This window comes from Peromyscus maniculatus, chromosome 5, assembly GCF_049852395.1.
Source record: "Peromyscus maniculatus bairdii isolate BWxNUB_F1_BW_parent chromosome 5, HU_Pman_BW_mat_3.1, whole genome shotgun sequence".
NCBI lineage: Eukaryota > Metazoa > Chordata > Mammalia > Rodentia > Cricetidae > Peromyscus > Peromyscus maniculatus.
In genome coordinates this window covers 143,227,704-143,253,648 of record NC_134856.1, presented here as the reverse complement: position 1 = coordinate 143,253,648, position 25,945 = coordinate 143,227,704, and the positions used below count along the sequence as shown (strand labels likewise).

The window sequence follows — 25,945 nt, the reverse complement described above, 5'->3', positions numbered from 1 at the left end:
CATGTTTCTAGACACACACTCCCAACCTGTGTGCACACAGTACAACACGGATCCTCTACTACCAGATATTTCCAAATCAATTAGGTTTGTCTTCTGACAGCCTAGAGTTTGCTCATGAGGCCATGCTATTGCTGACCACTGACTATATCATCCCCAACACCAGATGCAAAGTGTGCCTGGGTTCTCAGAGCCTGTATGATCTGGGAAGCTCCCTCTAGTATCTTTTATTTTGTTGAGGGAGAGGAAGACTTTGGGATTCTGACAAGCTCGGCAGCTACTCTGCTGTGTGCTCCTCGCCCACTCAGAGCTCTGTCCTATACCTGTCAGCAGATTGCTTTTCCTAAATGCCCCTCGTTCTGCCTTCTGGCAGCCACAGTTCTAAGGCACCAAACCTTCATGTATAGTGTTAATTGTATCACTACTGTTTCAGGGACGGTTTGATTGGCCCCACAAGCAAAGCCCAACAAATTGCAAGAAAATTTCACAGGCTTAGGATGTAGTTCGGTGGTAAAGCACCTGCTTAGACACTGAAAGCCTTGAGCACCACACAGAAAGAAAATTTCCTTAACTATATTTGAAACTCCTTAAGGTATGAACATGCACAAACATGGAAACATTAAAAACAACAACAACTAGGAAACATATCTACTAAAAATATCTGAAGATTGCAGGGAGAACAGTGGGGTGACGCCATTCTGCATTCCAACGTTAGATGGCCACTTACATTTGATTCAATACACCGACACAGACACACAGACACACAGACACACAGACACACACACACACACACACACACACACACACACACACACACACACACACACACTTTTATGCCACAGTTGCTTGGTCTGTGACAAACATTACAGAAACTTGCAATAACATGTGCCCTACAAAACACACCACTTTAATGTCTCCTGCAGATAGATGCCTGGCTGTCCCCACAGCTGCAGTCGGACCTATTCATTCCTTGATGGTGAGACAGTACAATCTGTCCCTGTGCATGTCAACGCAAGCCACAGCATAAGGCTTCCCTTGGGGATGGCCTTGTAGGGGTACACTAGACTTCTTCCCTGTCTCCTTTGCTCGCTGTCCAGGACCTGTACTCAGCATGCCCAGCCTCACATTTACCATCATCCAGAACCCGACACTGATCTGCCTCTACCCATACAGGGGGTACAGACAACTGGAAAATGCAATAAAAATGAAGCACAGGAGAATCAGGCTAGCACACAGCCTAGGAGTTAAAAAACCTAAGAGCATCTGCAGTCTCACAACTGAGATAAGGATCTGAGCTGGAGAAGCTGTGAGGTCTTTCCTGTCATCAGTCCAGCTGTACTGCTTCTTAAGCAAAGCAGCATGGCAATCGCCGCCCTTTCTTCTCGTGAGGCCCACAGACAAACACACTTAGGATCTCGGGTAATTGTTAGAACAGAGCATATTCCTCCAGTTGCTTGATTTGTGGCTTTTCTAGTTGTTTTTGACAGCTTCCTGCTTGTGATGATTTTATTCTGTGAACTGCCTCAACTTTGTAGTCTTCCTAATGTGCTATGCTACAACACGGTGCACGGTGAGATTCCCATAGGTCCAAACACTTAAGTTCTCTTTAACACTCGGAACCTCAACATGACCAAGAACATCCCAGAAAAACAGTGATTTCACAGACAGTTATAGTTCACCTTCTGTAATACAATAAATTAGTACATTACAACACTTCTAGAATCCTCCCTTTCTCTGGCCTCACTGCATACATACTGGGAATTGTATATGCAAATGCCCACAGAGTGTCTGAAAAGTGAAAGAAAAGCCTGGGTGAAGAAACCACAGCAATGACTTACCCAGCATCCACCCGAAATGCAGGTCTGCTAGAAGACAAGTCCTACCAGTATCATGAAAACATGCTTCAGGACTCCAGGCTGGGAAGAGATGCGGCTTTCACCTGCCCGATACAACAGACAGGATGAACAGAGACACAGGGAAGGTTGCTGTGGCTCTGAAGCATGGGGGTTTCCCAGAGTAAGGCCTGGAGGTGGACAACTAGACAAGCTCCATCTGCTGCTGGCAGAGAACAATGATGGGAAGAACCAAAGCTGGGTTTAGTTCCCAGACTGTAAGACATTTGAGAGCATGATCTCGTCTCAGCATCACAGAGGGAAAGCCCCAATCCACATGCCTTTGGGTCACCAACCTTTCTCACCATTTCTGAAGAGGGACCCTAAAATGCATTAAATGTTTAGTGAAAGCCAGGTGTACAGACCAGGGCACCCACCCAACTTCCACCAAGCTCAAATGGGAACGTATCTAACCCTTCTACAAGATGACATGGGGTCCCAGAGTCTCAGTAGACCTGGGCTCTGCTCACAGCCTGGGAAAAACAGCTGAGGGACTAGAGGGAACTCTCTCCAGGATGCTGGCAGCAGCCTTAGACACAGTGTGGCATCAGACACTATTCCATAGAGGGTGAGGACCGGTCATCTTTAGGAGACAAAAAGGAAGCCACACCCAAGAATGCTGTAAGGACACAAAGGGCTCTGAGTCACAGGAACAACTGGCCTTGAAGGTGTGGTGACTTACTTTTGGAGCCATAGCCTTTCACCTGCAAGATGGAGGACAAAGGGGGCATGGATACACTCAGATCTTTTCAAGAAACAGCCTGGCTGCATATTAAGAAGCATGGTGGCAGGCAGCAGCTGCAGAGCAACAGCTGTAGGCACAGGCCAGGGTGCAGGGATGCTGGGATCGTTCCTGCTGCTAGTGGGGATGTGAAACACAGACGTTTCAGAAGAGTGAAAGGAGGACCCGCTGTGGGCCAAGCCACTTCAGCCCACAGTTCCCAACAAAGGAAAAAAAACATGTTTACACAGGGCAGCCACACCTGTGGTTCAATGCACATTCATTTATAACAACAAAAACTGCAAAAAAAAAAAAAAATCCAAGCATGTCTAATAAACTTGTATTGGATAGACAAAACGTAGTCGGCCCAGCCATGTACTATCACTGCAGCAACAGGAAACCAAACACACTGCTGACACAGAGATGGCTGAACAGCCCTAAACACTAAGACAATTAAGCCATGTATGAGTCAATCGCAATGAAGTTTCTAGAAAAGGCAAGCTATAAAGTCAGAGAGCACAGACCTAGGAACAGGAATGGAAACTGACCAGAAATGGACACAGGAACTCAGGACGGCAGGGACTGTGAAACTGGGCCGCTGGACTGCAGCTGCCGCACTCATAGACAGGGGCTCCTCGCTCTCTCTCAAAGGCGGACACAAATGGTAAACAGTTATACAAGTTTCTTACAATGCAAACGACTGCATATGTACAAATCTTATGGCAAATAAAATCTACCCAGCTCAATGGCCACTAAGAGACTCAGCACTGTGTTTTCTGGGCTCGGGGCAGCCAGCATCCTTTTCTTCATGTCAGAAAGAGCTGCTGAGGGGATTCTTCCACACGGGGCACTAACATGCCAGTTAAGGGGAAAGGAGAACAAGCCGCATGTCTCCAGATTCCCTCTGTGGATCTCCTGCCTGACACACCCTCTTCTCTTCATGGACACCAGACTGATTGCAGGAACCACAGTTGGAGACTGACACAAGGTTTGAGTCCTGCGACCTTGTGAGCAGAAGCTGAAGAAAAATGAAAGTATATATTCTGAGATCTTTCCCCATTCTACATGACTTCTTGGTATGAGCTAGGCAAATCAGTTTGCCTCCCTACTTTCACATACATAAAAAAAATTGAATTTTTCCATATGTATGTTTGGAGTCCAAGAGCTGAGAATTTAAAACTCGATTTGTGGTTATGTGAGGTGCTGAGACATACAGGGTCCATCATTCCCACTTGCTTTCCATCATCAGAAAGATGCTAAAAACAAACAAACAAACACCTTTAAAAAAATAAAAAGGATTCCATTTTAGCTGTGCTTCTAGGAACATGGGACACTTTCTCAATGTCAGGACACAACTTTCAAAAACTCACAAAAAAAGATTAAAAATCAGGAAAAGTCTGGAACTATGGATCACCATCCCTAATAATGAAACATTTTAACTTCTTACTTTGTCTTGAAACCAAATGTTTACAGGAAAGAAAACAGAAAAACAATTATTAAAAAGAAACAGTGGGTGTGCAGAATGGAAGAGACTAAGAACTAACTACCCACGTCCAGCACAGGCTGCACCTGCAGAGTTGTGAGCAATAGATAATTTCACACTTTATCTGTTCAGAAGACCATCTGAATCAAGGTCCCCTCAGATCTACAAAATAACCAGAGTCAATGAGCAGAACACATCAGTATCCTGCCATCAGCCCAGAGACCCACACCTACTCTGTCTACCTACTGCGCTTTCCCTGCACCCCTGACAGGGACCTCATCAGCTTTGTTTTCCAGTCTGCTTTTTCTCTAATTCCTTTTTTATAATCTCTACTCCTTGCCCCAGGTTTTGTATGTCATGGATATAAAATAAAGTTAGTAACAAAGTTGCCTAAATAAACATAATTTGGTAAAGAATGATCAGAGATTAAGGTCACATTTCTGGCCTATCCTGATTCTTAAGTGTTGGCAGAATTTGAGTGATGGGTTCCAGTCTCACATGCAAAACCAGAGGGCATTTATTATAAGAAATGCATTCTCAAGTAAAAAGACCACTGCCACTCACACGCAGATCACTCAAAGCCCTCCCTATCTGTGCCAGGCAAAATTATCAAAATGGATTCAGTTAATTCAGTTACTCAATTTCCCACCATAACTTCCTGCCTGTGTGTGTGAAGTTGCTTTATCAAAACAAGGTCCAGGCATGAAACACGAGTGCAGAATGTCCTCAGGTGAAGCTCACCAGACAGTGGCAGCCTCGCTCCTGCTGTGTGGTTTGGGTTATTTACTGCACACTCCTTTAAACGTGATCATTGGTGTGTCCTGTGTTGTATCTTCCCATAGCCAGAAACGGCAGCTCGTGTTTCTTTGGCATTTTCCAGCAGCTTGTGGCAGAGGGTTTTGTGTGCAACAAATTCAAGACAAGGTGCTGGGCAGTTGGCTGACTTGCGTTTTCTACGTTACTCATTACTGAGGAACAGGCAATTTTTTTTTCTGTGTATTTTTCTGTTAACATGCAGCCTAGAACATACAAACCCAGGGTTTTGTGAGAGAAAAACAGAACAGAGATGGAATTTTCCAGCAGAGAAAGCTCCTTAACTCTCCAGTCATTCTCCCTGTGTGGGGCCAAGAGCCTATCACCTGTGGAGTCAGTAACGTCCACGTCTCAGTCAGCTCGAGAGACATGAAGTCTCTACATTTCCAACATCTTAAGCACACAGTTCATTCTGAAGAAAAGAAATGACAGCAAATAAATAAATACAAGTGAAGGTCAGGTTTAGGGACAGATTTGCCATCATACAGCTGTGACCCAAAAAAAGTGACACCAGAGTCAGCTTCCAAAAACCACAAGGAAGGAACATCAAAAGTGTGAAGAGTGAAGGGGACACCCTGAGGGCGTATGTGCCACCGAGAGCAAAGGTACACACCTCTGGCCTGCCGAGAATGACCGAAAGTGGGGTGTGTGGGACTGCAAATGTGAAATGAGGAACGGCTTGGTCACAGCTTCACACAAACTTACTTGGAAGTAAAAGGATATTTCAAATCACATGATAAACGGTGGGGGAAGAGAAATGGTGTCTAATTTCCTTCTTGCTCACATCATAGAATCAATATGAACGCCGAAAGAAGGGTGTTTATGAAAGGTAACTGGGGGACCAAACCAGACATTACCCCCAATCCCCCCTCAAAAAAACGACAAAAGCAATTCACCAATTTATACAAAATCAAAACAAGCTTTTATCACTTTGGGTACATGGGTCAAACTGGCCATTTAAATAACAGGACTCTCAGAGGAAAACAAAAGTCATGTTGCAAACCCAAGGGCCAATATCAGGTCCAGTCTTCCTGCCTCCAAGCCCTCTTTCTAGAAGATACCAAAGAACCACCTCCAGGAAAGCCAGGAAATCTTGACCAGTATATTTTTCATGGATTCTATCAGTAAAGAACAAAATAAGTAGCACAGTTTAACAAGATGGTAAAAATTTCTTGTTTCACTCCCCCGCTCTTCCCCAGACAGGGTTTCTCTGTGTAGTTTCGGCTGTCATGGAACTCACTCTGTAGACCAGGCTGGCCTCGAAGTCAGAGATTCACCTGTCTCTGACTCCCGAGTACTGGGATTAAAGGTGTGCACCACCACTGCCCGACTAGATAACAGTTGTTTAAAAAGCTGCAGCATCAAAGTATGATTGTGAAAGTAAATACCACTTGTGGGCTTTTCCATCTAATCAGTTACACACAAACACTCATGGAGCCATGTGTGGTTTTCTCTGATTGCTAGGGATTCAAGGATGAAAATGTGTCAGGTTCACATTGGCTGGCTTCTGGGCTGAATACATTCAAGTGTCCGCCTGCTCTAACACATGATTAATGGAAACGATGACAGGTCCTAACCCAAGGTGACACCAGTAGGTGCTACTAAAAATAACACATCTTAGTAGTGCCATATGAGCCCAGGCACAAAACAGCAGCTCATTAAAATGCCTAAGATTAGAATGACTGCCAATGAAAGCATTCTGTCACAGGAATGAAATTAATGCTGCCTATAAAAGTAACTAAAAAGCCACAAAAATGTTCCTCTCCCACCTCCCTTTTCCAGCCCAAGTCTTATGTTTTATATGAAAATAGCTTTCATCTTTCTCGGCGTGGAAGACTTGGTGGTGGCTGGCATCAAGCACACTAAAATCAACACAAGTGTAATTATCTGCACTCTTTCAAGTGTTTTCAAATACATGCTGGTGGAGATTTTCTTAATTTAGAAATGTACGCTTTGTGCTGGTGGTCGAGGACTAGTAAGACTTTAAGATGCAGCCCAAACATTATTTTCTACAGCAATCATTTGACTTGCTCACACCGCACCTACTTACACAGAGTCCGACAGTGTGCACTGTCTTAGTGTCATGCTGCTGGTTGTGACAGGCTTTAATGGGACACTTGCATCAGCTGCTGCATGCGAAGCACTCAGAGCTGCGCTTGCCGCATGGCAAGTGTTAGCTATTGATGAGTTAATGGTTCCATTCAGAGAGTCTCTGAATAAGCGTGTGAGGATGAGTGGGTGACTGTGTGCTACATGTAAGTGTTGAGGCCACGCTGGCCATTGTTTTAATTTTCCTGTTACACCAGCTTAAAGCTGGCAAGGATTTTACGATACACAGATTCGTCAGAATCTTTTTCTGGTTTTAAATTGCAGATTCTTAAAAAGAATAATCTATGGGACAGATGAGAATTTAATAGTATAAAATTATACAAATCAAACTGTCTTTCTTAGGTTACAAAAATATATTTTATCAGCAATTTTCTCTTGGTTCAGCTTAAAGTAAGCAAAAATTTCAAGAATCTTGCATAATCTGATCTGACTTGAAACCTGGATATAGAATATTCAACAATGTATTTGTTAAGGATTTATAAGAACTGAAAGGGCAGGAGGAGGTGCAGAAACAAGACCCAGGTACATGGGAGCTCCTCAGTATCTCTGCAGCATGATGCAATGCGCACAAACACACCTCTCTGCTTGACTTCTTCCAACAACTTCTCCTAAACCACTCTGCCGCCCATCACTCTCCTAAGTCCTTATCCAAAGGCACAGGAGACGCATGGGACACAAAGCCACTCACTAAGGAGGTGCAGAAGGGCGGGCTGGTGATTCATTAGAACTCATAAAGCTTTTCTATGGAAATTAAGAATCAATGAAGCTATTGTTTGAGACCACGACTCTGCAAGTGTAGACTAGTTATGGATTCTCACAGAGCAACAGTCCTCTCAGAAAGAGGCACAGGCACCGAGCCTACGGAATTCCAGGGGAGCTTTGCCTCAGGTATAAGGGTAGCTGCTCAAACCCACCAGGTTTCTGGGTACAGGGAGTGGCTACCGGTTAGTGGGGATACTTGGTCGCATGCTCCAAGTTCACACGGACTGGTTTACTGGTTTGAGCTTTGAGGGCTCCAAGTGGAGCCTAATAGGTATCACTGCCTCTGTGAGTCCAGGAAAAAGTAACTTCAAACAAACAAAAAAAAACAACTTAAATACTGGTTTCCAGAATTACAACAGAATATAACAGACTTTTGTCACAAAAGACACACAATGGTAAAACATTTAAAGCCTGAACCACCTACCTTTAAAACATCCTGAGTGTTCTCACAGCAGAACTGCAACCAAAGTGTGCAATGCACCGCAAAGGAGTAAATGGTGTTGAACATGCAGACCTCCCTGGGTTTGCACAGATTTAAAAATCGTCGTGAATTACAGAGACTACTGGGGAGAGCATGGCTCCGAGTCAAGCAGAGACGTGAAAGCGGAGCAAACATGCTCCCAGACGCCGGGGTTTATCAGAGAGCACTCAGAGCCGACAGGCAGCTGACGAAGCCCACTGGCCTCACGCTCTCCTGTTCAGTTGTTATTTTATACTCTGGACTTTTCACTCTAAGGTTCAGCAAACTGCAAGTTCCAAAGTTTTGTTTTCCAGGTTCTGACAGGAGTGAACGTGGGCGCCCAGTGATAGTTACAACTCACAAAGGCCAGCCCATCTCACCCGGGGCCGTCTGCTTCAGGCACACCAGACATGGAAGATGGCTTTCTGAGTCACCCCCAGTGGCCAGAAAGCAAGCCTATGAATACTTCTGATTTTCGCATACACACCAAGGCTAGAAATGGAAACAGCAGGAGCCGTTTTCTATAAGTTATCAGATGTACAGAAAACCAAGAAGGTGGAGTCTTTTGAGTCTAACAACAGAAATTTTCTTTAAGAGCAGCAATCTCACTACAAGTGCATTTTCTTTAAAATACACTATTTCATAAAGTACTGCTGTGTTGTATATTTTAATTTTTAGAATAATGAAGTTATCTAAACTTTATTGACATGTATATACCTTAAAATATCAGCCCTTACTTTCTAATGGTGATACACAATTTGTGTTTAATCTTCGAGTTAAAAGTTAATGTGTTCTTCTAAAGCCAATAGATCATATAGCAAAAGTTATTATTTTTTAACACCCATACTTCTCACTATTGAAATCACAACTGTAACCAGTCCCACAGAGCTGGCCTGGGACTGTCCTCTGTGGGCCACTCATGTTCTTGCCTTTTGGTTGTAAAATTTATTCAAACTAAACAATATACATTTGAAACAACAGGAAAAAGAAGAAAATCGAGAGTGAATGGAGAAACACTCCAGGAGCCAGAGAGAGGAAATAGCCGCCGTGGACAGAGCAATATGGAGGGAGCTAGAGCAGCGTAGAAATGAACATCGAGGAACATCCCAAGAAGATGCAAAGGGGAAAAGGGTAGGTAAAGTCCTTAAAGATGGCTCTCTGGCAAGCAGGGACGGCCAGAAAGAGAAGCTCACAAGGGCCAGGGGGTGGGGGTGGGCATTCTAATCGCTTACACGGTGGCACAGTCCCTTAACTTACTCTGTCTCCGTGTTCACAGCCCAGTACAGACAGACTGTGCTCCTTTTCTGGCTGAAACTCTCAGCTCATTTCAAGTTGTGCCCACCATTTAGTGCCTGGGACAATTTCTTTAAGGGGGGAAAAATGTGTCCTGCAAGATGACATTCTTTCCACACATCTCCGAACCTGGCCTGCGGCCATGGCTGTTTTCCTTTCTCAAGACAGCCAGGAGGTCCTGTTTTTCACCAGGCAGTAAAAGCAGCATCCGCCTATGGAAGGAAAACATTCCAGTTCTGGCATGGTTGATACAGGCCACTTAACCAAAGCTACTCAGATCTGGCCCACGGACCACTCAGCCAAATCTACCTAGTCCAGTCCAGTCCAGTCTAATCCAGGTCAACTCCTGAGAGAGACCTGAAGGTGGAGGACACTTGAGGAGGAAAAGATAGGAAGGAGACACCTGGTCAGTAAGAGAGGGTGAAGGAGCAGGCAGCGGCTGGGTCTAGAACACGGGCACCGGACCCCAAACCAGAGAAAGCAGACACACACACAGTGCTGAACAGAAAGGGCGCAGGAGTCAGCCTGCCTGTGGCCCAGCAGACATTTGAAATTTTGGTTTCATTTTTATTTTATTTTAAGAAAGGGTCTCTAACATGGACCTGAATGTCCTGGAACTTTGTAGACCAGTCTCTGGCCTTGAACTCTCAAAGATATCCATAACTTTGCCTCTTGAGTGCTAGGATTTAAGGCATGAGTCACCAAGCCAGGCTCAGCAGACTTGTTTTTTGTTTTTTGTTTTTTTAAATAAGTGATCTACTGAGGTTCCCACCAGCAACAGGCTTAAGTCCTAGTACTAGACTTGGGTTGACCACTCACCTAGACTGCCACCTACATTTTAGAAGTAGAGGACACATATCCCCTAGATCCCATGCCTTTCAGATCCCATTCTAATGCTCTTGGGTCACAGATCTCACCGCTCACATGGCCCTTCAAAATACCTGCCTTGTCTCGTCAAGCACGGAACTTCTCCCTGGTGTAAGAGAAGAAAAGCCCTCCATGGCGCTGGCTGAACCTGGGAGAAAGAAGTGGGGACACCAACACAGACACACAGCACCAAGAGCATCCAGGGTCCTCATACCCCGTGGAGGGAGGCCATCCGACCCACCTTCGAGCTCTTTAAAACGCCTCCCCACATTGTCTAGGAAGGAAAGTTAAAGGCACATCTTCCAGCCCTCTAATTGGGCACAGTGGAGGGCTGCCCGGGGAGGGCTACTACTGTATTCGTAGGTGAATGCCTCAGTCCTCACCTCCCCAATTCTGAGAGGCAGTTACTGCTTCAGATTTCGGCAGAGGCGATACCAAGTACTCTATAATGGCTTCTCCTTTTTCCATGTGTGGCTGATCTTATTTTTTTGTTTAATAATTATACCTACAAACATCTGTTCAAGTGCTAGGCACAAAATAATGCTTTTCACTCTTTAGATATTTTATGATCTCATTCATTAGTAACAAACCTTTTAAAGCTACTTAAATTGTGAGAGTTCACCAACCATAACCTGCTATAATAGAATGCCAAGGTAAAACCCCAAATCCTTCTGTTTAGACAGTATTTTCTTACCACTGTTCGACTGAGTTGACACACACGGCTCTATTTACGTGGCTGGGGTGGGGGACACTTCCCACACACTCTGGCCCCTTGCATGCCAGCAACAATATGCCCAGTTAGCTCTTTTGCCAGGGCTCCTCCAAGTGCCCCGAGTGCCCTTAAGTGCACTCTGAAGCGCCACATCTTCATTACTGCGAGTTTCATGCACGTTCTCGGACGCCACGATGCCCATACTAAGGCAACACATCACAGAAGCTGGCAGCATCGCTATCAGCGAGAATTTGGCTTCAGAACCCAGTGATTCATCATCCGTCCCGGCAGCACAACAACACACCGCTATTTTAGTCCCTCAGCGCTATCACCACCACCACCCCCCAACTGCAAAAGTAGATTTAAGCAAAGCTGCCAAAACCAAAACATGCCATTAACATTTGCCCCCTTTTCAGTAAGAAAAAAGGGCTGATAGGCTACTCACCTGATTTCAAAATAATCAACCTCGGGCATTCACAAGGGCAAGCAGGGAGCAAGGTCTACAACTAACTACTAAAATTCTAAATTCAGGAGGACCAATTCACTTGCTGGGCAGAAAGGAAAATAGGTCCTGGCATTGCTGAAGTTGCCCACTTCTCACACTGCCTGCGTGGGCTCCTGTACTGCTGCCTGTGGGGGTCTGCCTGGAAGAAGCTTCCGTTTCTCAGGGGTAGGGAGGGCTGCAGTGTAAGGAGCCCTCGACAGGCCCCCGTCCCGGTCACGGCGGGGGACACCACCGTTTATCTACTGATTTCCCTACTCGGGAAAGCTTCCTTGCTGTAAATTTAACACAAACTCCCCAAATGCTATTCTAGTAGCAGAGACTGCATCCTGGACACAAGGCAGCACACGGGAGCCCCTCCCAGCAGCGTCCTCAGGGCCCCTACCTTTTCAAAGGCCACTTCTTGCTTCCCTCGTTTGCGTTTTCGGGGTCTGCGGTTCACACGAATCCATTTCGCCACCTGAAGTCAAAATCCAACAGCGTTTCAGGAAGGCGGAGAGGCGCGGGCGTCCGTCTCACCTGGAGCACCCTGCACTGCCGCCGCCTCCGCCCGCCGCACTCACCTCCGAGCACACGCGTCCTGCCAGCCCACTCGGTGCGCTGTCCTCGGCCTCGCGCTCCTCCCGCAGCGCCTGCGGGGAGAGCGAGTCAAGTTCACCCGAGCCCAGCGCCACGAGCGCGACACCTCGGCGGGCGGGCGGGAGGGCGCAGGCGGGGCGGGGCCTGCCTTAAAGGTGTAGGCTCCCAGGTCCGGGGTGTTATTGTTCTCGGAAAGCACCCTCTGCCCGGGCCTGCGCCCCACGAGCCTCTCCTCACCCACCCACCCACCCACCCACCCTCTCCCCGACACACACTTCCAGGTCTAGTCTGAGGCTCCCGCTGAGGGACGGAGGGACCCTGAGCCAGGGTTCCCAGGGGAAGCGACTTTCCTGCTAGCACTTCCAAGGTGGCAGGTGAACTGGGGAGTCCCCTGTGCACGTCTAGCCTGGACCGGAGTAGCACGAGGGTGTAAGGGGGGCGGTCCTGTTCCGCGGCCGAGGACGGACTCGCCCCATTTTCCTCGTCTGCCGTGCCAGCCAGGCCCGAGGAAAGGCTGCCCCGCTGCCAGTGCTGGCTGACTCCGACTGCCCTTAACTTTATCGCATTTCTTTAAAGAAATTCTGTCGGCCCTCTTTATTGCTACTCCATCCTTCTTTCAAGATCAAAAGGTTTAGATCAAAGCCAAGATCAAACTCGGGACTTTAAATAGAAGCAACTTTGCCACAGAGTACTTTACACAAAGAGGAGCTGCTTAATGAGACATCAGAGTGGAAAACTTTATTGTACCCTCCATTCCCAAACACAGCCGGACCCTCATGTGGCCACTAAAGATGCTTATGTCCTAAAATAAACAACAGGCCTGCTCCAGTCGGGGATTCTTAGCGGTGTTTTTATTTCTAGAAACGCAAACCAAACCAAAACCTAACTCTAGAATGTAAGTAGATGCAGTCAATTTTGTACCTCATTATCCAGGTACTAAAGTGCTAAGTGTCTCACACATATTTAGTGACTTTACATAAACTGTCCATCCATCACAACCAAGTTTATCCTGCTTTAAGAGGAAATCACAGAAATAGTTAATGCTTTTGGAAAGCCTCGAAGCACGCATACACATAAACATGTAAATCACCAACACTGCATTATGCAGATCTACTTAATTTTAAACAGAAAGAGACTACTCAAGCTTCATGCTACTCATAATTCCAGAATCAATATATACTCACCCTGGCAGACACTGCCTTTATTCATTTATTCCCCTTGGGTGTTTACCACCCTTAGAAACACTAATACAAACAGCCTAATGCAAAGAGTTTATTAATGGGAAGAAAGATAACTATTACAAACTAAGTTTACATAGACGTCTATGAGAACCTAGTAAAGCTGGATAGTATATAACAGCTTTTATTTCTGGCCTTATAATTTTCACATGTGAGATTGTTCTCAAACCTACAACCCCACAGAACCACAGGTAATGTCTTGGGAACACAGATCTGGAACTCGGCCCCACCTACACAGTCTTTTCCATGCTGGCACAGCACAAGGAGCAGGAGCACTCGGACTTAGGCTGAGCTTCCAAAGCTGGGGCCCAGTCTGCATGCCTCCCAGCCTGTTCCCTTATCCACACTCCCTCCCATAGAGAAGCCACGAGTGTCTTTCCAAAGGAAATTGCAATTCCATTGCTTTGCTTTACTGAAAACACACCGCCTGCCTCTGGTTCTTACCTGAAGTATCCTGTCTGAAAGGTCCCTCCTCACTATCATGTTCAAGTCTAATATTCCCCAGGATCTAATACACCCTGCCTGTATTGGCTTCCTTCACTCTTTGTCACTGAGACCTCACTTTAGATTTAAGTTTTTCAGATCTTCAGGAAGCATATTATCCTACGGTTACTATCGTGTATTTTATAAAATGCAATTACATTCTACATTTCTATGTCTGAAGAGCCAGTGTTAAGATGCTGCAAAAAAAGCCCACATCCTACATTAGGCTCACTTAGTTTGGTACAATTTTTATAGCTATTTATTGTTAATTTATCATGTGGGTATGGGGGGTGCACAAGCCATGCCATGTATGTGGAGGTCAGAGGTCAGAGGTCAGAGGACAACCTGTGCAAGTCTCTCCTACCTTGTGGGATATGGGGATAAAACTCAGGCTGTCAACCTTGCGGCCTTGGCAGCAATCACTGTCACCTACTAAGCTGTCTTGCACTCTATTATTTATTTATTTTTATTATTAACTGATCAAATATCTACCTCCCTAACCACACTTTAAGCTCCTGGAAGGGCAACATCCTATTGTTTTTGTCCCTGGTTTTTGTCTAGTCACTACAATACTGCCCAACACACAATAAATATTCAATGTTTTAAAAGTGAACGGGACCTGGATGGCTCAGTGGATCAAGGCACTGGCTGCCAAGCCTGACAGCCTGAGTTCAGCCCCCAGGCCCCACGTGGTGGAGGGAGAGAACCGACTCCCAAAGGTTTTCCTCTGACCTTCACACTCATTCCATGGCACCTGTGCCAACACACACTCACACACTAAATAAGTAAATACATAAGTGTAATAAAATTTTATTGGAAGTAAATAGAAGTAGACAGGGACAAAGGAACACACGGCACACAGTTCAAGTGTGTGTGTGTGAAATATTTTTTTTTTTTTTTTTTTGGTTTTTCGAGACAGGGTTTCTCTGTATAGCTTTGCGCCTTTCCTGGGACTCACTTGGTAGCCCAGGCTGGCCTCGAACTCACAGCGATCCGCCTGCCTCTGCCTCCCGAGTGCTGGGATTAAAGGCGTGCGCCACCACCGCCCGGCGTGTGTGTGAAATCTTACAATTACTTCTCTAACTCCAATTTCTTTAACTGCTAGAATATCACCATTTGTAAAAAGCACAGATTGTGCATTTAAATTTAAAAAAAGGAGGAACACAATTCTAAATGACTTAAAAAAAAAAAAAACAGAAAATGAAGGTCCCTATACACCAGCAATTCAAATTACATCTCAAAATGGTGTTTGGGGGCTGAACTTAACCCAGAATAAAAAGTGAAACACTAGAAAAATTAATGTTTTTAATTATTCAACACAACCTGAACACAGTTCTCTGTTGTTTACCTAAATCCCTCCTTGTTTATGAGTTGATACAAATGTCAGTAGGCTGTGGAGAAACTTTTAAAAATACTGAAATTTTGCAGTTGGGAATGGATAGTCTATCGTCTTCCAGAGTGACAAAAGCACTTTCAAGCTATCCTTTAAAAATGAACCATTTTATGTCTGAATTATATCTTTTTAAATGTCTCAGTTAGTTGACAGGCACATTTGGAAAGGAAGTTTTTCAAAAAAAACTTTTTGTCAAAGCAGTTCGTAACAGTCAAAGGCAATTTCAGAGCCCGAGGAAACGCTTTTGCTTTCAAACAAAAGCCCTGCTCAACGCAGAAACAGAGATTATCTTCAGAGAACGTCTTTTTTGGTTTTCTTTTTTAATCTTTTTTTTTTAAGTGGAAGAGGAAGTTATTCCTCCCACAGGAAAAGGCAGTGATGCCGATCTCTTATTGAGAGGGGTGGGTGCTCTCTTCCTGCTTCTATGTGGTGAATGAAGCACAGCACAGGGGAGTGAGGAAGTCCACAGGAACCCCTGTAGGGCAAACGTGGGGAGCCCTTTAATTATTCCAACAGACAGAAAATTATGCTCCCCTGGGCAAAGCCAAGGGAGAACCATCTGCAGAGAGAAGCCAAGGACTTTGGCTCCCAAACAAGCTAAGGGCTCTGTTACTAACATACACAGGCCTGCTGGCCTGCGTTTGTAATGTCATCACTGGAGAGGCCATGGCAGGACTGTGAGTTCTGGACCAGTCTGAGCAACAAACAAACAAACAAACAAACAAACAAACAGAACAAAACAACAGGTACCCATGGTGTCTGGAACTAGAGTTACCTGTAGAGTAAGCAGCAGGAACAAGTCAGGATTAAGAGCAGACTGGCAAAATGTTACAGCTTTAAATTTTGCATGAATGTAACACACCTTATGCACTGTTTTCTCTGAGTTTAGAAGAACTGTATATGGCTTGCATGTTATTGTCTGTTTCATCAGCGTTAGGATGAAGGCCCTAGTTTCTTTCTGAGGGCGATTTTAGCTCTGCTAGGTGAATGTAATTCCACAGCATAATTTTCAGAAGAGAAGCGTGGCTCACACCAGATGGCCCACTATGGGCTCTGCTCCCTGCCTAAACTTCTATTTTCCTGTCTGTAAGTGCAGCCCTGAACTCATCAGTGTCACCCAGAACCCTATACAGAGCTCAACCAAGTGGACAGTGTGTAAGATACTGTCCGTCTCCTTTTCCCCTCTTATACTTTAGTACTGAGGACTGAGCCTCGGCATCATGTATCCAAAGCAAGGACTCCACTAATGGGCTGTACTCTCTGCCCCAAGCAGGCCACCTAATGATGATCCTCTCTGATATGGTAACTAACAGTGTTGCTACTAAAACAAACAAACAATAGATCACACCTACAGCATGCACACACACATATTTCCCAGATATTCCTGGACTATTGGTGCTTAAACTCCCGAGGGACATGACAGTTCATTCTTAGGTTCAGCCAGATCTCTACAAAGCTGGCACTGGACTTCATCTTCCTGTGCTCCAGAAATAGCCTCTTACCATGCAGGTCTGGTGAAATGCCATCGACCTTTATGGAGGGACAGCGAGATAAAAGGCCTCATAAGTTCATCGCTGTGTTTACCCATAAGAGGGCTATTACATGCCATTTTTACCTCTCTCTGGTATCAGTGGCAGAAATGGTCAGACTAGGCTCCTGGTTTGTTTTCATCACTGTCGATTATGAATCTTCCAAAATCTTGGGAGCTTTGGGGATCCTTCCTAGCCAGCATAGGAACCTCAGGGACAGTTTGCTGAATATTGGCTATGCTCCTCACCCATCTTCCTGCCAAGTTCTGCTGTGCTTATCTGCTTTGGAAGCTGCCTTAACTCCATTTTGGGCAGGAGAAGTATTAATAAATAAAGTATTGGGATTTTATTTTTCCCCTTTAATTTCCATTTCTCCTTGAATTGCTGCAAAAATGCCATATTTCCAGCATTTCTCTCCATTAATACAGCACTTAGAAAAATGCGTAAAGCTAAGGCCATATGATGACGACTACATTCTTTACAAAGGCCAAAGAAAATGTTAGGAAACACCACCAGTAAAGGTAATGATAGGTATGCAGCACACAGGTGTCACAAAAATGCTGATGGACCCAATGTCTTATCTTAACGGTACCAACGCTGGCAGGAGGATGGACACTGGACACATGGTCTGGTTATTTACTTGACAAACATGATGGAGACCCTACTGCAGAGGAAAACACCAGGTGTAGTCAACACAGAGGAGCAGGACACCACACTGACTTCAGGACACTCCTTGAGACAAGGCAGAAACATGGTCTGCTGTTGGGAACACTTGGGCGGGCAGTCTGTCTGTCAGAGTTTGGATCCACAGCAGCCGTGTGGCATCTCTAAGCCATCTTTCTCACAGAGTGCAGCAATGCAAAGCTACATGTCAGGTACTCAAGACAGGAAGGAGTTGTTACTTATCAAGTTGTAACTATCAGAATTAAGAAGCAAGGCAGCTACTAGAACCTGAGGGACTGGATCTTACCACTGAGCACCAGTTGTCGGAGACCACAGAGCCTTATAACTGGTAGAAAACCAGAATAGCCCAGTTCCAATAGAAGCAGTTTACACAGCACTGCACACCCAAGCTGCTCTGCCTGTGCTACACAATGTCCCAGTTTAAGAATGGAGACACTGGGTCTTAGGTAATTCCAGTGCCTTTATTACTTCATATAGCCTGCCCCTTGGGTCTTGATTGGAACTAAGGGAGCATCTACTGTGACAGTGTCACTTTAAAAACCGTGTTTATTATATGGATCTGATTAGCCCCAGGTCAAAACAGGGGCCACAAAATATAATCCAACCCTATAACATCTGCTGAAAGAGACATCATCACATGCTCTTCACCATGAGTATGGTTGTAGTTCTTTAATGTGTATACAGACATGCTTGCACATGTGCATGCCCCTGTCGGGGCTACAGCTCAACTTGAGGTGCTGTTCCTTGGGAGCTGTTCACTTTAGCTTTTGAGAAAGGGTCTCTCATTGGGCTGGAGCTTGACAAGTTAGCTATAGGCTGGCTGATCAAGGATCTGCCTGCCTTTCCTCCCCAGTGCTGGGCTTTGTTACAGTGTTCTGTGGATCAAACTTAGGTCTTCATGCTTCCATGGCAAGCATTTTATTGACTATGCCATCTTCCTAGCCTCTGACTATAATTCTTTACGTGACTTTACATTCACTCAGAGACACTATAATCTTAGAGTGGTCATAGGTGAAATGCAAAATTACACACAGGGGCTCTACACCTGCGGTTCCCACCTTTAAACGCTCTTTGAGAATCACGGTATGAGGAGTATGTGTATGGGTATGCGAGTGTGTTAGGGTATGTGTCTCAGGATGGTTGTGTGTGTCAAGGTGGATATGTGGTGTGCTGGGGTGTGTGGGTATGTAGGTATGTTGTGGTCGGGGTGTTACAAATCACAGCATATAGGCAACCACTAAGATTTATGCCTCAGAATCATCTTAAGCTCCTCGTTTTTAGTGATCCTAATGTGCCAACAGTGCTGAGAACCACTAAATTGGATGGTTTTAATGATGCCCCATATTTACCAGCTTCCAAAAATATTATAGATGTTTGAAGGAATCCAACTTCGAAAGTTAATAAAATAGAGGGTGACCACATATCATGCTCTAAGATAGCAAATTTCCATGGGCAGAAGGGGAGGGACAAGGTGATCAGGAGGATGGGCTGATGATCTGACATAGGGAGCATTTCCCATAGCTTGTATTTAGGAATAGACGCAGGCATGCATTAAGCATATGCATGAAAAGACCTAAAACAAGTATAGGATTCCCATAATCCTTCCATGCAGAATAAGGAGTCCTTTTGAGATCCATGTTTAATACAATTCTGGGCCCTGCAAAATAACTTAACGTTTGTCTTCAGGTGGCCTGGTTTAATGCTGGCCTATGGCACTGTCCATAGAAGGTAGCATTTCCCATGTTCTGATTACAGAGCTTGCCTGGAGTCAGGAGGAAGTCCATACCCATAGAAAAGACCCTTTGCTGTGTTCAAAGGGATTGCTCCATTAAAGAGTACATGCTGGCTGACTTCTTTGAGTTGTGGGCAGCCTGCTCTGACCAAATGGGTTCCCTTACTTAGAAAACACACACACACACACACACACACACACACACACACACACACACACACGCACGCACGCACGCACGCACGCATGTAAATGCAAGCGCTCGGGATAATTAATGAGAAACATCTCCCCAAAGGCACGTACACACGGTCTGTTGGTATTTTACCAGCTAGAAAGCCCATAGCACATATGGATGTCTTCCCATCGCTTCCTGGGGATGACATGGTGTTGTACGGTGTGTGGAGGTGTGTGTTTACGGCCGTACCACTGCTCCATGCACCCCTGAAGGAGGGGCTATTAGGGAGTCTACGTCCCCAGAAAAATCTATTCTTTGATAAAACGACCACTTAGACTAGATTGCCTGCCATCAGGCCTCAAAAAGGAACCTAAATAAGTCACAATTTACAAACAGAAGACTGGGCCTGAATCATCTCTATTAACAAGTATTATAAAAATCTCTCTCTCTCTCTCTCTCTCCCTCTCTCTCTATCACACACACACACACACACACACACACACACACACACACACACACAGAATGTAAAATCTACCACCTTTGGAGACTAGGGTTTCTGACTCTCATATAAATAATTATGACAGAAAGCCAGTTTCCAGGACGTTTGTTCACCAAACACTTAGCTCCATGGAAGGGGGTACTCTGGGAACACAATGGAATGACCTGTGCTTATTGGTTACTACTTTCTTTCTTCTTCCTGAGATGTTCGTTCAGTAGTGGATTAAATCAATGTTTAATGCTCCCCAGGACCAGCTGTGTCCATATTAGGAAAGCCAGAGCTCTCATCTCCCAGGGTGAAAAAGGACCTGCCCTCCCGTCCTCTGCCTCCAGCCCCTGTGTGTGGAGGTGGGAGCGTGGGTGCTGGGGAATGTGAACTTGATCCCTCATTGTTCTCTAGATACCAAGCATAACTGCTCTCTATCGGGGATCAACCTAGCCTCTCTACACACAGCACAGCTCCTGCGCTCAGCAGTCAGCAGGGAAGAGCTGCACTCCTTAGAGCCACAGTGCAAGAGCCCATCAGACAATTTATGTTTCTATTAGGCACCTCAGACTGTATTAAAGCTAGCAGTCTCCTAGGACTCTCCCCTTCTCTGAGTTACCCATGGAACCCAGGGTGAACACCCTGCCACCAAGCGCCACCTTGTCCTGACTGCTTTCCTGGTGTGGGTTTTAACTTATTATACACATACCATGGTCTGTTTTAGCTTTGCTTCTTATCTTCCTTGCCTTGCTGTCTGAGGTTTTAAGGTCACCAGAAAACAGGCTAGCACAACCAACTGAGCTGTTGCTGTTTTCAGTGTTGTCCTGTGAATCTGGCCTCACTGTCCCAGGATGAAGCCCAGGTGTAATGGGCGAAGCACCCCCGAGGACTGAGGCACTCTGTTTCTGCTTCTTGAACACGCACATCATACCACCTCTCTGAGACTGTGAGAAACACACACTTAACTGAGAGTGGAATGAGATGGTGTACAAAGCAGACACAAAAGTCATCTTTAATTCCTCTACCCCTCCCACCCCCACCTTTTTCCCGGAGACAAAAGCCTGTCTGGTATTTTGAACCAAAGTACACTTTCAAAGGCCTCAAAAATAACTGGGTTGTGACATCACAATAAAAAAGCCTGAACTGACAACTGCAGGAACCTAGTGTCCTTGGACGGAGCCTGTGGAGATGTGGCCCATCTGAGCCACTGCACACCAGCCCCTGTCCCTTCCGCTGACAAGGGCAGAGAGGAGGAAGCAGGTTTTCTTTCTCATATCTCTTATTACAAAGGAGAATCAATAATTCCATTACTAGACCCTTCTTATATAAAACAATAGCTGTCTGTTGTTACAGGAATATGGGGAAACAAAGCCAGATGTGATGGTCACATCTGTAATCTCAGCATTTGTAACATCAAGTCAGGAGAATCAAGAGTTCAAGGCCAGTCTGGGACACACAGTAATACTCTGTGTCAAAACAAAGAAACGAAGGCCATATAGTGAGACGTGACACTCCTGTTCCACTGCTCTCTGAATCTATCAGCTCGACGAGACTCAGCTAGGGAAAGATCAAAAACCCCATGTACTAGTTAACACGGGCTTCCAAGTTAGACAGACTCTGTTTCTTCAGCTATAAAAAGGGCACAACATGCCGGGCAGTGGTGGTGCACACCTTTAATCCCAGCACTCAGGAGGCAGAGGCAGGCAAATCTCTGTGAGTTCAAGGCCAGCCTGGGCTACCAAGTGAGTCCCAGGAAAGGCGTAAAGCTACACAGAGAAACCCTGTCTTGAAAAACCAAAAACAAACAAACAAACAAACAAAAAAGGGCACAACAATGTTTATCTTGCAGACATCTGGGTAAAAGTGCATCGTTATCATGCATGATGTACCTAGTAGAGCCTCTTCAATAAAATGGTGGCTTTGCTTTCATGGTGGGTGTGCTAATATGCAAAATGGGGAAGAGGAAAGAATTTAGTTATATTTAAAACTACAGTTCTTAGGGCTGGGGAGATGGCTCTTCGGGTAAAACCCATGCTTTGAAAGCATGAGGACTTGAATTTGGATCCCATGAACTCATAAAAACCAAGCTACGATCCCAGAACTGGGAGGCAGAGAGAAGAAAATCCCAGGGGCTTGATAGCCAGTCAGTCTAGTAACCAGTGAGCATTAGGTTTAGTGAGAGTCTCACTCAAAAACAAATGAATAAACAAAACCCACCAAAATTAGAGGGCCTAGAGAGAAGGCTCAGTGCTTAGAGTGCTTCCTGTTATTCCAGAGGTTTGGTCCCCAGCACCCACATCCAGCGGCTCACAACCACCTGTAACTCTAGCTTTAGGGGATCAGATGTGCTCTACTGGCCTCTTTGGCTATGTGCACACCTGTGGTATTCACACACCTAGACATATGATTTTAAAAGTCTTAAAAAGTAAGTTGGAGCTGGGTGATGGTGGCACACGCCTTAAATCCCAGCACTTGAGGGGCAGAGGCAGGTGGATTTCTGTGAGTTCCAGGCCAGCCTAGTCTACATAGTGAGTTCCAAGACAGGCTCCAAAACTACACAAAGAAACTCTGTCTCAAAAAAAAAAAAAAAAAAAAAAAAAAAAAGTAAGCTGGAAAGCGACAGAAGAGACTCACACACTGGCGATTTAAAAACTACATTCAGATAGTAGACAACTATATATTCTTGGGTTTGCCATACATAGTTTCTTGGAGGATTTGTTGAAACTCAGGCAGATGTTCCTAACTACAAAACCAGTGACAAAAGAAACACACTTTGAGGCAGGGAGGCCAATGAGAATTCTGGAGAAATAGACTTCACAATAAACACGAGGTCTTGAAGGGAAGCGCACACTTGCTTGGTGGCGCGGAGCAGAAGTGACAGCATCCCCGGGGAATCCCGGGTGTAGGAGAGAGCACAAGGTTAAACCTTTGTCTGACAAAGGGTGACTCTCCATCCCAGGAGACACACAGCACCACTGAAGGTGTCATGTCCAGTGAGTCCTGCTCACTTGCTGCCATGGAGTCTGGTCCTAAGTTCTATGTATTGACTTTGGCTGTCCTCCCATATGTTTTTATGGCAATAAAATTGCTGAAATTAGAGAAGAATTGAACTGTGATGCTTTGGGGCACGAATGGCGGTGTGTTGTGAAGCTGAGGCTGGTAACAACCAGGGTGCTCTTAGCACACTTAAAAACCATCTTATGTGTGTTCCCTCAGTGTGGTTTGCAATTTCCCTTGGCCTACAAAGGAAAATATTTTTAGCATGTAGCACACTTTGTGACAGACATATAAACGCACTGAAAATATAATTTTAGAAAAGCATCTGGGTTTGATCATCCCAACCCCAAATAGGTTCTGCTTTTTCAACGTAAGGACCGCCACGGTGCTCTGCTGTGAGTATGGCAGTTTCTCACAAATGTGGGCAGCATCGCTGGTTCAGTGTGTTTTTGCTTGGTAAGTAGTAAATACTCCAATGATTTAAACAAAAAGCCGAATTAAAGGAGGCTTCTTCTGTATTCGGCCTGTCCTTTAAACAGCAACATTACTGGGCCTCCTTTTCAGGCACATTTAGACAAAAGACATAAAGGAGCATTTTGCTTTTTTCTCTCTCAATGAAGGGGGACCTGTAGTGTTTACCGATCTGTAGGAATTTTAAGGCTAACAAGCCCAGTACAGTTTTCTCATCTCTTGCCGGTCAAGACAGGTTAATATCTGTGGATAACTGACTTGCACCTGAGACCAGCACCTGCCTTAGTCATCTGCACACAGGCCCTGTAATCTGCCTGTTACTTGGGCTTCCTCTCAGTCATCTCTCAAAAGGCTAACAGGAAAGTGGAAACAGCGTATCTTGATAAAGTTTATAGAACACCATGCAGAAAGGTAGGTGAAATTCCTCCCAACCACCACACTGAGTCTCAAATTTAGCACAATTCAGATTCCAAGCTGAGGAAGGCACTCCTCTCAGAGGTGACCAGGCATACCTAAGATGGGTACAGAGGCAGTGAGGTGTCAACAAGGGTCTCTCAGTGTCACACAGCTCATTGGTAACAAAGCTGGCTCCAAAGCTACATTCAACATCTGAACTACCTCCTCAATTCAACACAATATCACCACTGCTTATCGGAACCTCACAATAAAGTGGCTTGTGAAACCACCAGCTTGAAGGAGACACTGTTGACCCCTTCACCTAGCCTGCAGTCTTGTTCATTCACCACACGGCGACGTCATCTTGCATTTTATGTGTCAAACCATTTGGAGCTTACACTGTGACAATGGTAGCTCCAGCTCCGCAGGACCAGAGGTAGGACTTATCAGTTTGTAAAGGTCCAGGCAGAGGACACACCCGGAAGGGCAGGTCCTCTGCTGAGTGACCTAAACTCTCACTAGAGAGCCTTAGCTTCTGTACAGAGGCATGTGACAAGAGCACTGCCCTTCTGTAAACACATCTGGACTTTGGTGGCCTGACAGTCACTAACCTACCCTGACTTGTGACACCCTTGTTGGCTGGCTGCCACTTGTGCTCCTCTACTGCTTGGTCTCAGCACAGAGGACAAAAGCCAGGGGCCTGAGATGGGAACTCACCATTGAAAGCCAAGAGGATGCAGATAACATCCCTTCGGTGCTTTAGCTGATACAGAAAGTTTGTTTTTTTTTTTTTTAATGACCATTTGCCTTTCTCATTTGTTCATTTTGGTGGTCAGACATTTATTATCTAATTTGGTTTCTATTTCAAGGGAGAGTAGGCTGTATCTACCAAAGGCCAAAACCTAAAGTAATCTGCAGCCACTCATGCCAGAAACAATGAGCTCTTGGGTGCACTAAAGGTCCATATTGCCCATGCAAAGCTCCAGGCCACCCACAGAGCTGGCCTTTATAGACAGCTAGGAGAAGAGCGCGTATGCCCTTCATGTGAACCGGAGAAGCCCTGCAGTGTAAGAAAAGGAGAAGACAGGTTCAAGGAGAAAAAGCAATCACTATTGCTCAGGGTCCTCTAATATGTGCCTTTGTGGTTCCTATGATCACCAGAAGCAAAGATGGAGTTATGCTGAATTAGGTTAAAAACACTGCTAAAAATTACAAAAGACCTGAGTCTGGGCCTTGGCTGTGCCACTAACTAGACCTTCAAGGGCTGGCAGACGGCAGCACTTCTCAAGGGGCTCATCTTACCATGGCGAGGAAAGCAGGCATGGTTCTCCAGGACAGGTCCCCAGCTGGTGATTCTAGAAAAGATGGCGCAGAGGAGGCCGTGCCCAAGAGACACACCGCACAAGCACCACACCTATCTGGTACCATATAATGGTTCTTCACAATGGAGAAGGAAGAACGATGCTGTTCTCTAGAAGCAGGATACTCTGGTGGCAGGAGCTGGAACAAGATGCCCTGGGCACTGAGGAAGGCTCCATCGGGAGCCACTGCCTCAAAACCCTAGATGCTGATTTTACCATCAAGATGTGCAGTGATGCTAGGTGATGCCAGACAGAATCAAGGCACCAACTCACTGGCCTGCTCCTTGAATTCAGGAAAGACAATACGTTTCCAAGGGACAGTGCTGAAGAGGAAAAGCTAACCAGAGAGGCTGGGGCAGCTGTTACAAAGCACAGGTGGCTCCCGTTGACGGACTTCTACTCCAGCAGCTATCTTCCTACCAGCTCCCTGAGTTTACACAGTCCTCTCTAAAGAGCTCTCTCAATCAAACAGTCTCATTACAGTGAAATCCTACAGGGCAGTCTTACTTGTTATGAGTGGCATGCTAGACTCTGAAGGGCATCATATGAGTGCAATCACATGGCCTGCTTACACAGCAAGCCTGCTGACTTGTAAATGAGTTGGGGCTTGATTCGGCCTCCTAGTGGAACATGGCAAATGCCAGAGTCAACCTCCACAGCTCCTCCTAGGTCTCTGTGTTGATCAAACACTGACCTCACAGGCAGGGTCTTTACCCTACGATCCAGCACACTGGGTATTGATACACTGTTGTGCTTGAACAAACACACTAAACACCAGAGCAAGTATCTGGACTCTGTGGGAAGAATATGAAATT

At 45.5% G+C, this 25,945-nt stretch overlaps 1 protein-coding gene across 8 annotated transcripts in view; it reads right to left on the bottom strand.

The window, feature by feature from the left end:
• Aopep (aminopeptidase O (putative)) overlaps positions 1-25,945 on the bottom strand; it is a 262,328-nt gene that overhangs the window by 55,724 nt on the left and 180,659 nt on the right. For all 8 annotated transcript variants that reach the window (XR_013051710.1, XR_013051708.1, XR_013051709.1 and 5 more), the window contains 2 exons: positions 12,175-12,243; positions 11,997-12,071 (listed from right to left, as the gene is read on the bottom strand). Coding sequence is in view for 5 of the 8 variants with exons in the window: in XM_042278615.2 (XP_042134549.1) it covers positions 11,997-12,071; positions 12,175-12,243 (144 nt within the window). In the remaining 3 variants the exon portion in view is untranslated. The remainder of the gene's footprint in view (positions 1-11,996; positions 12,072-12,174; positions 12,244-25,945) is intronic.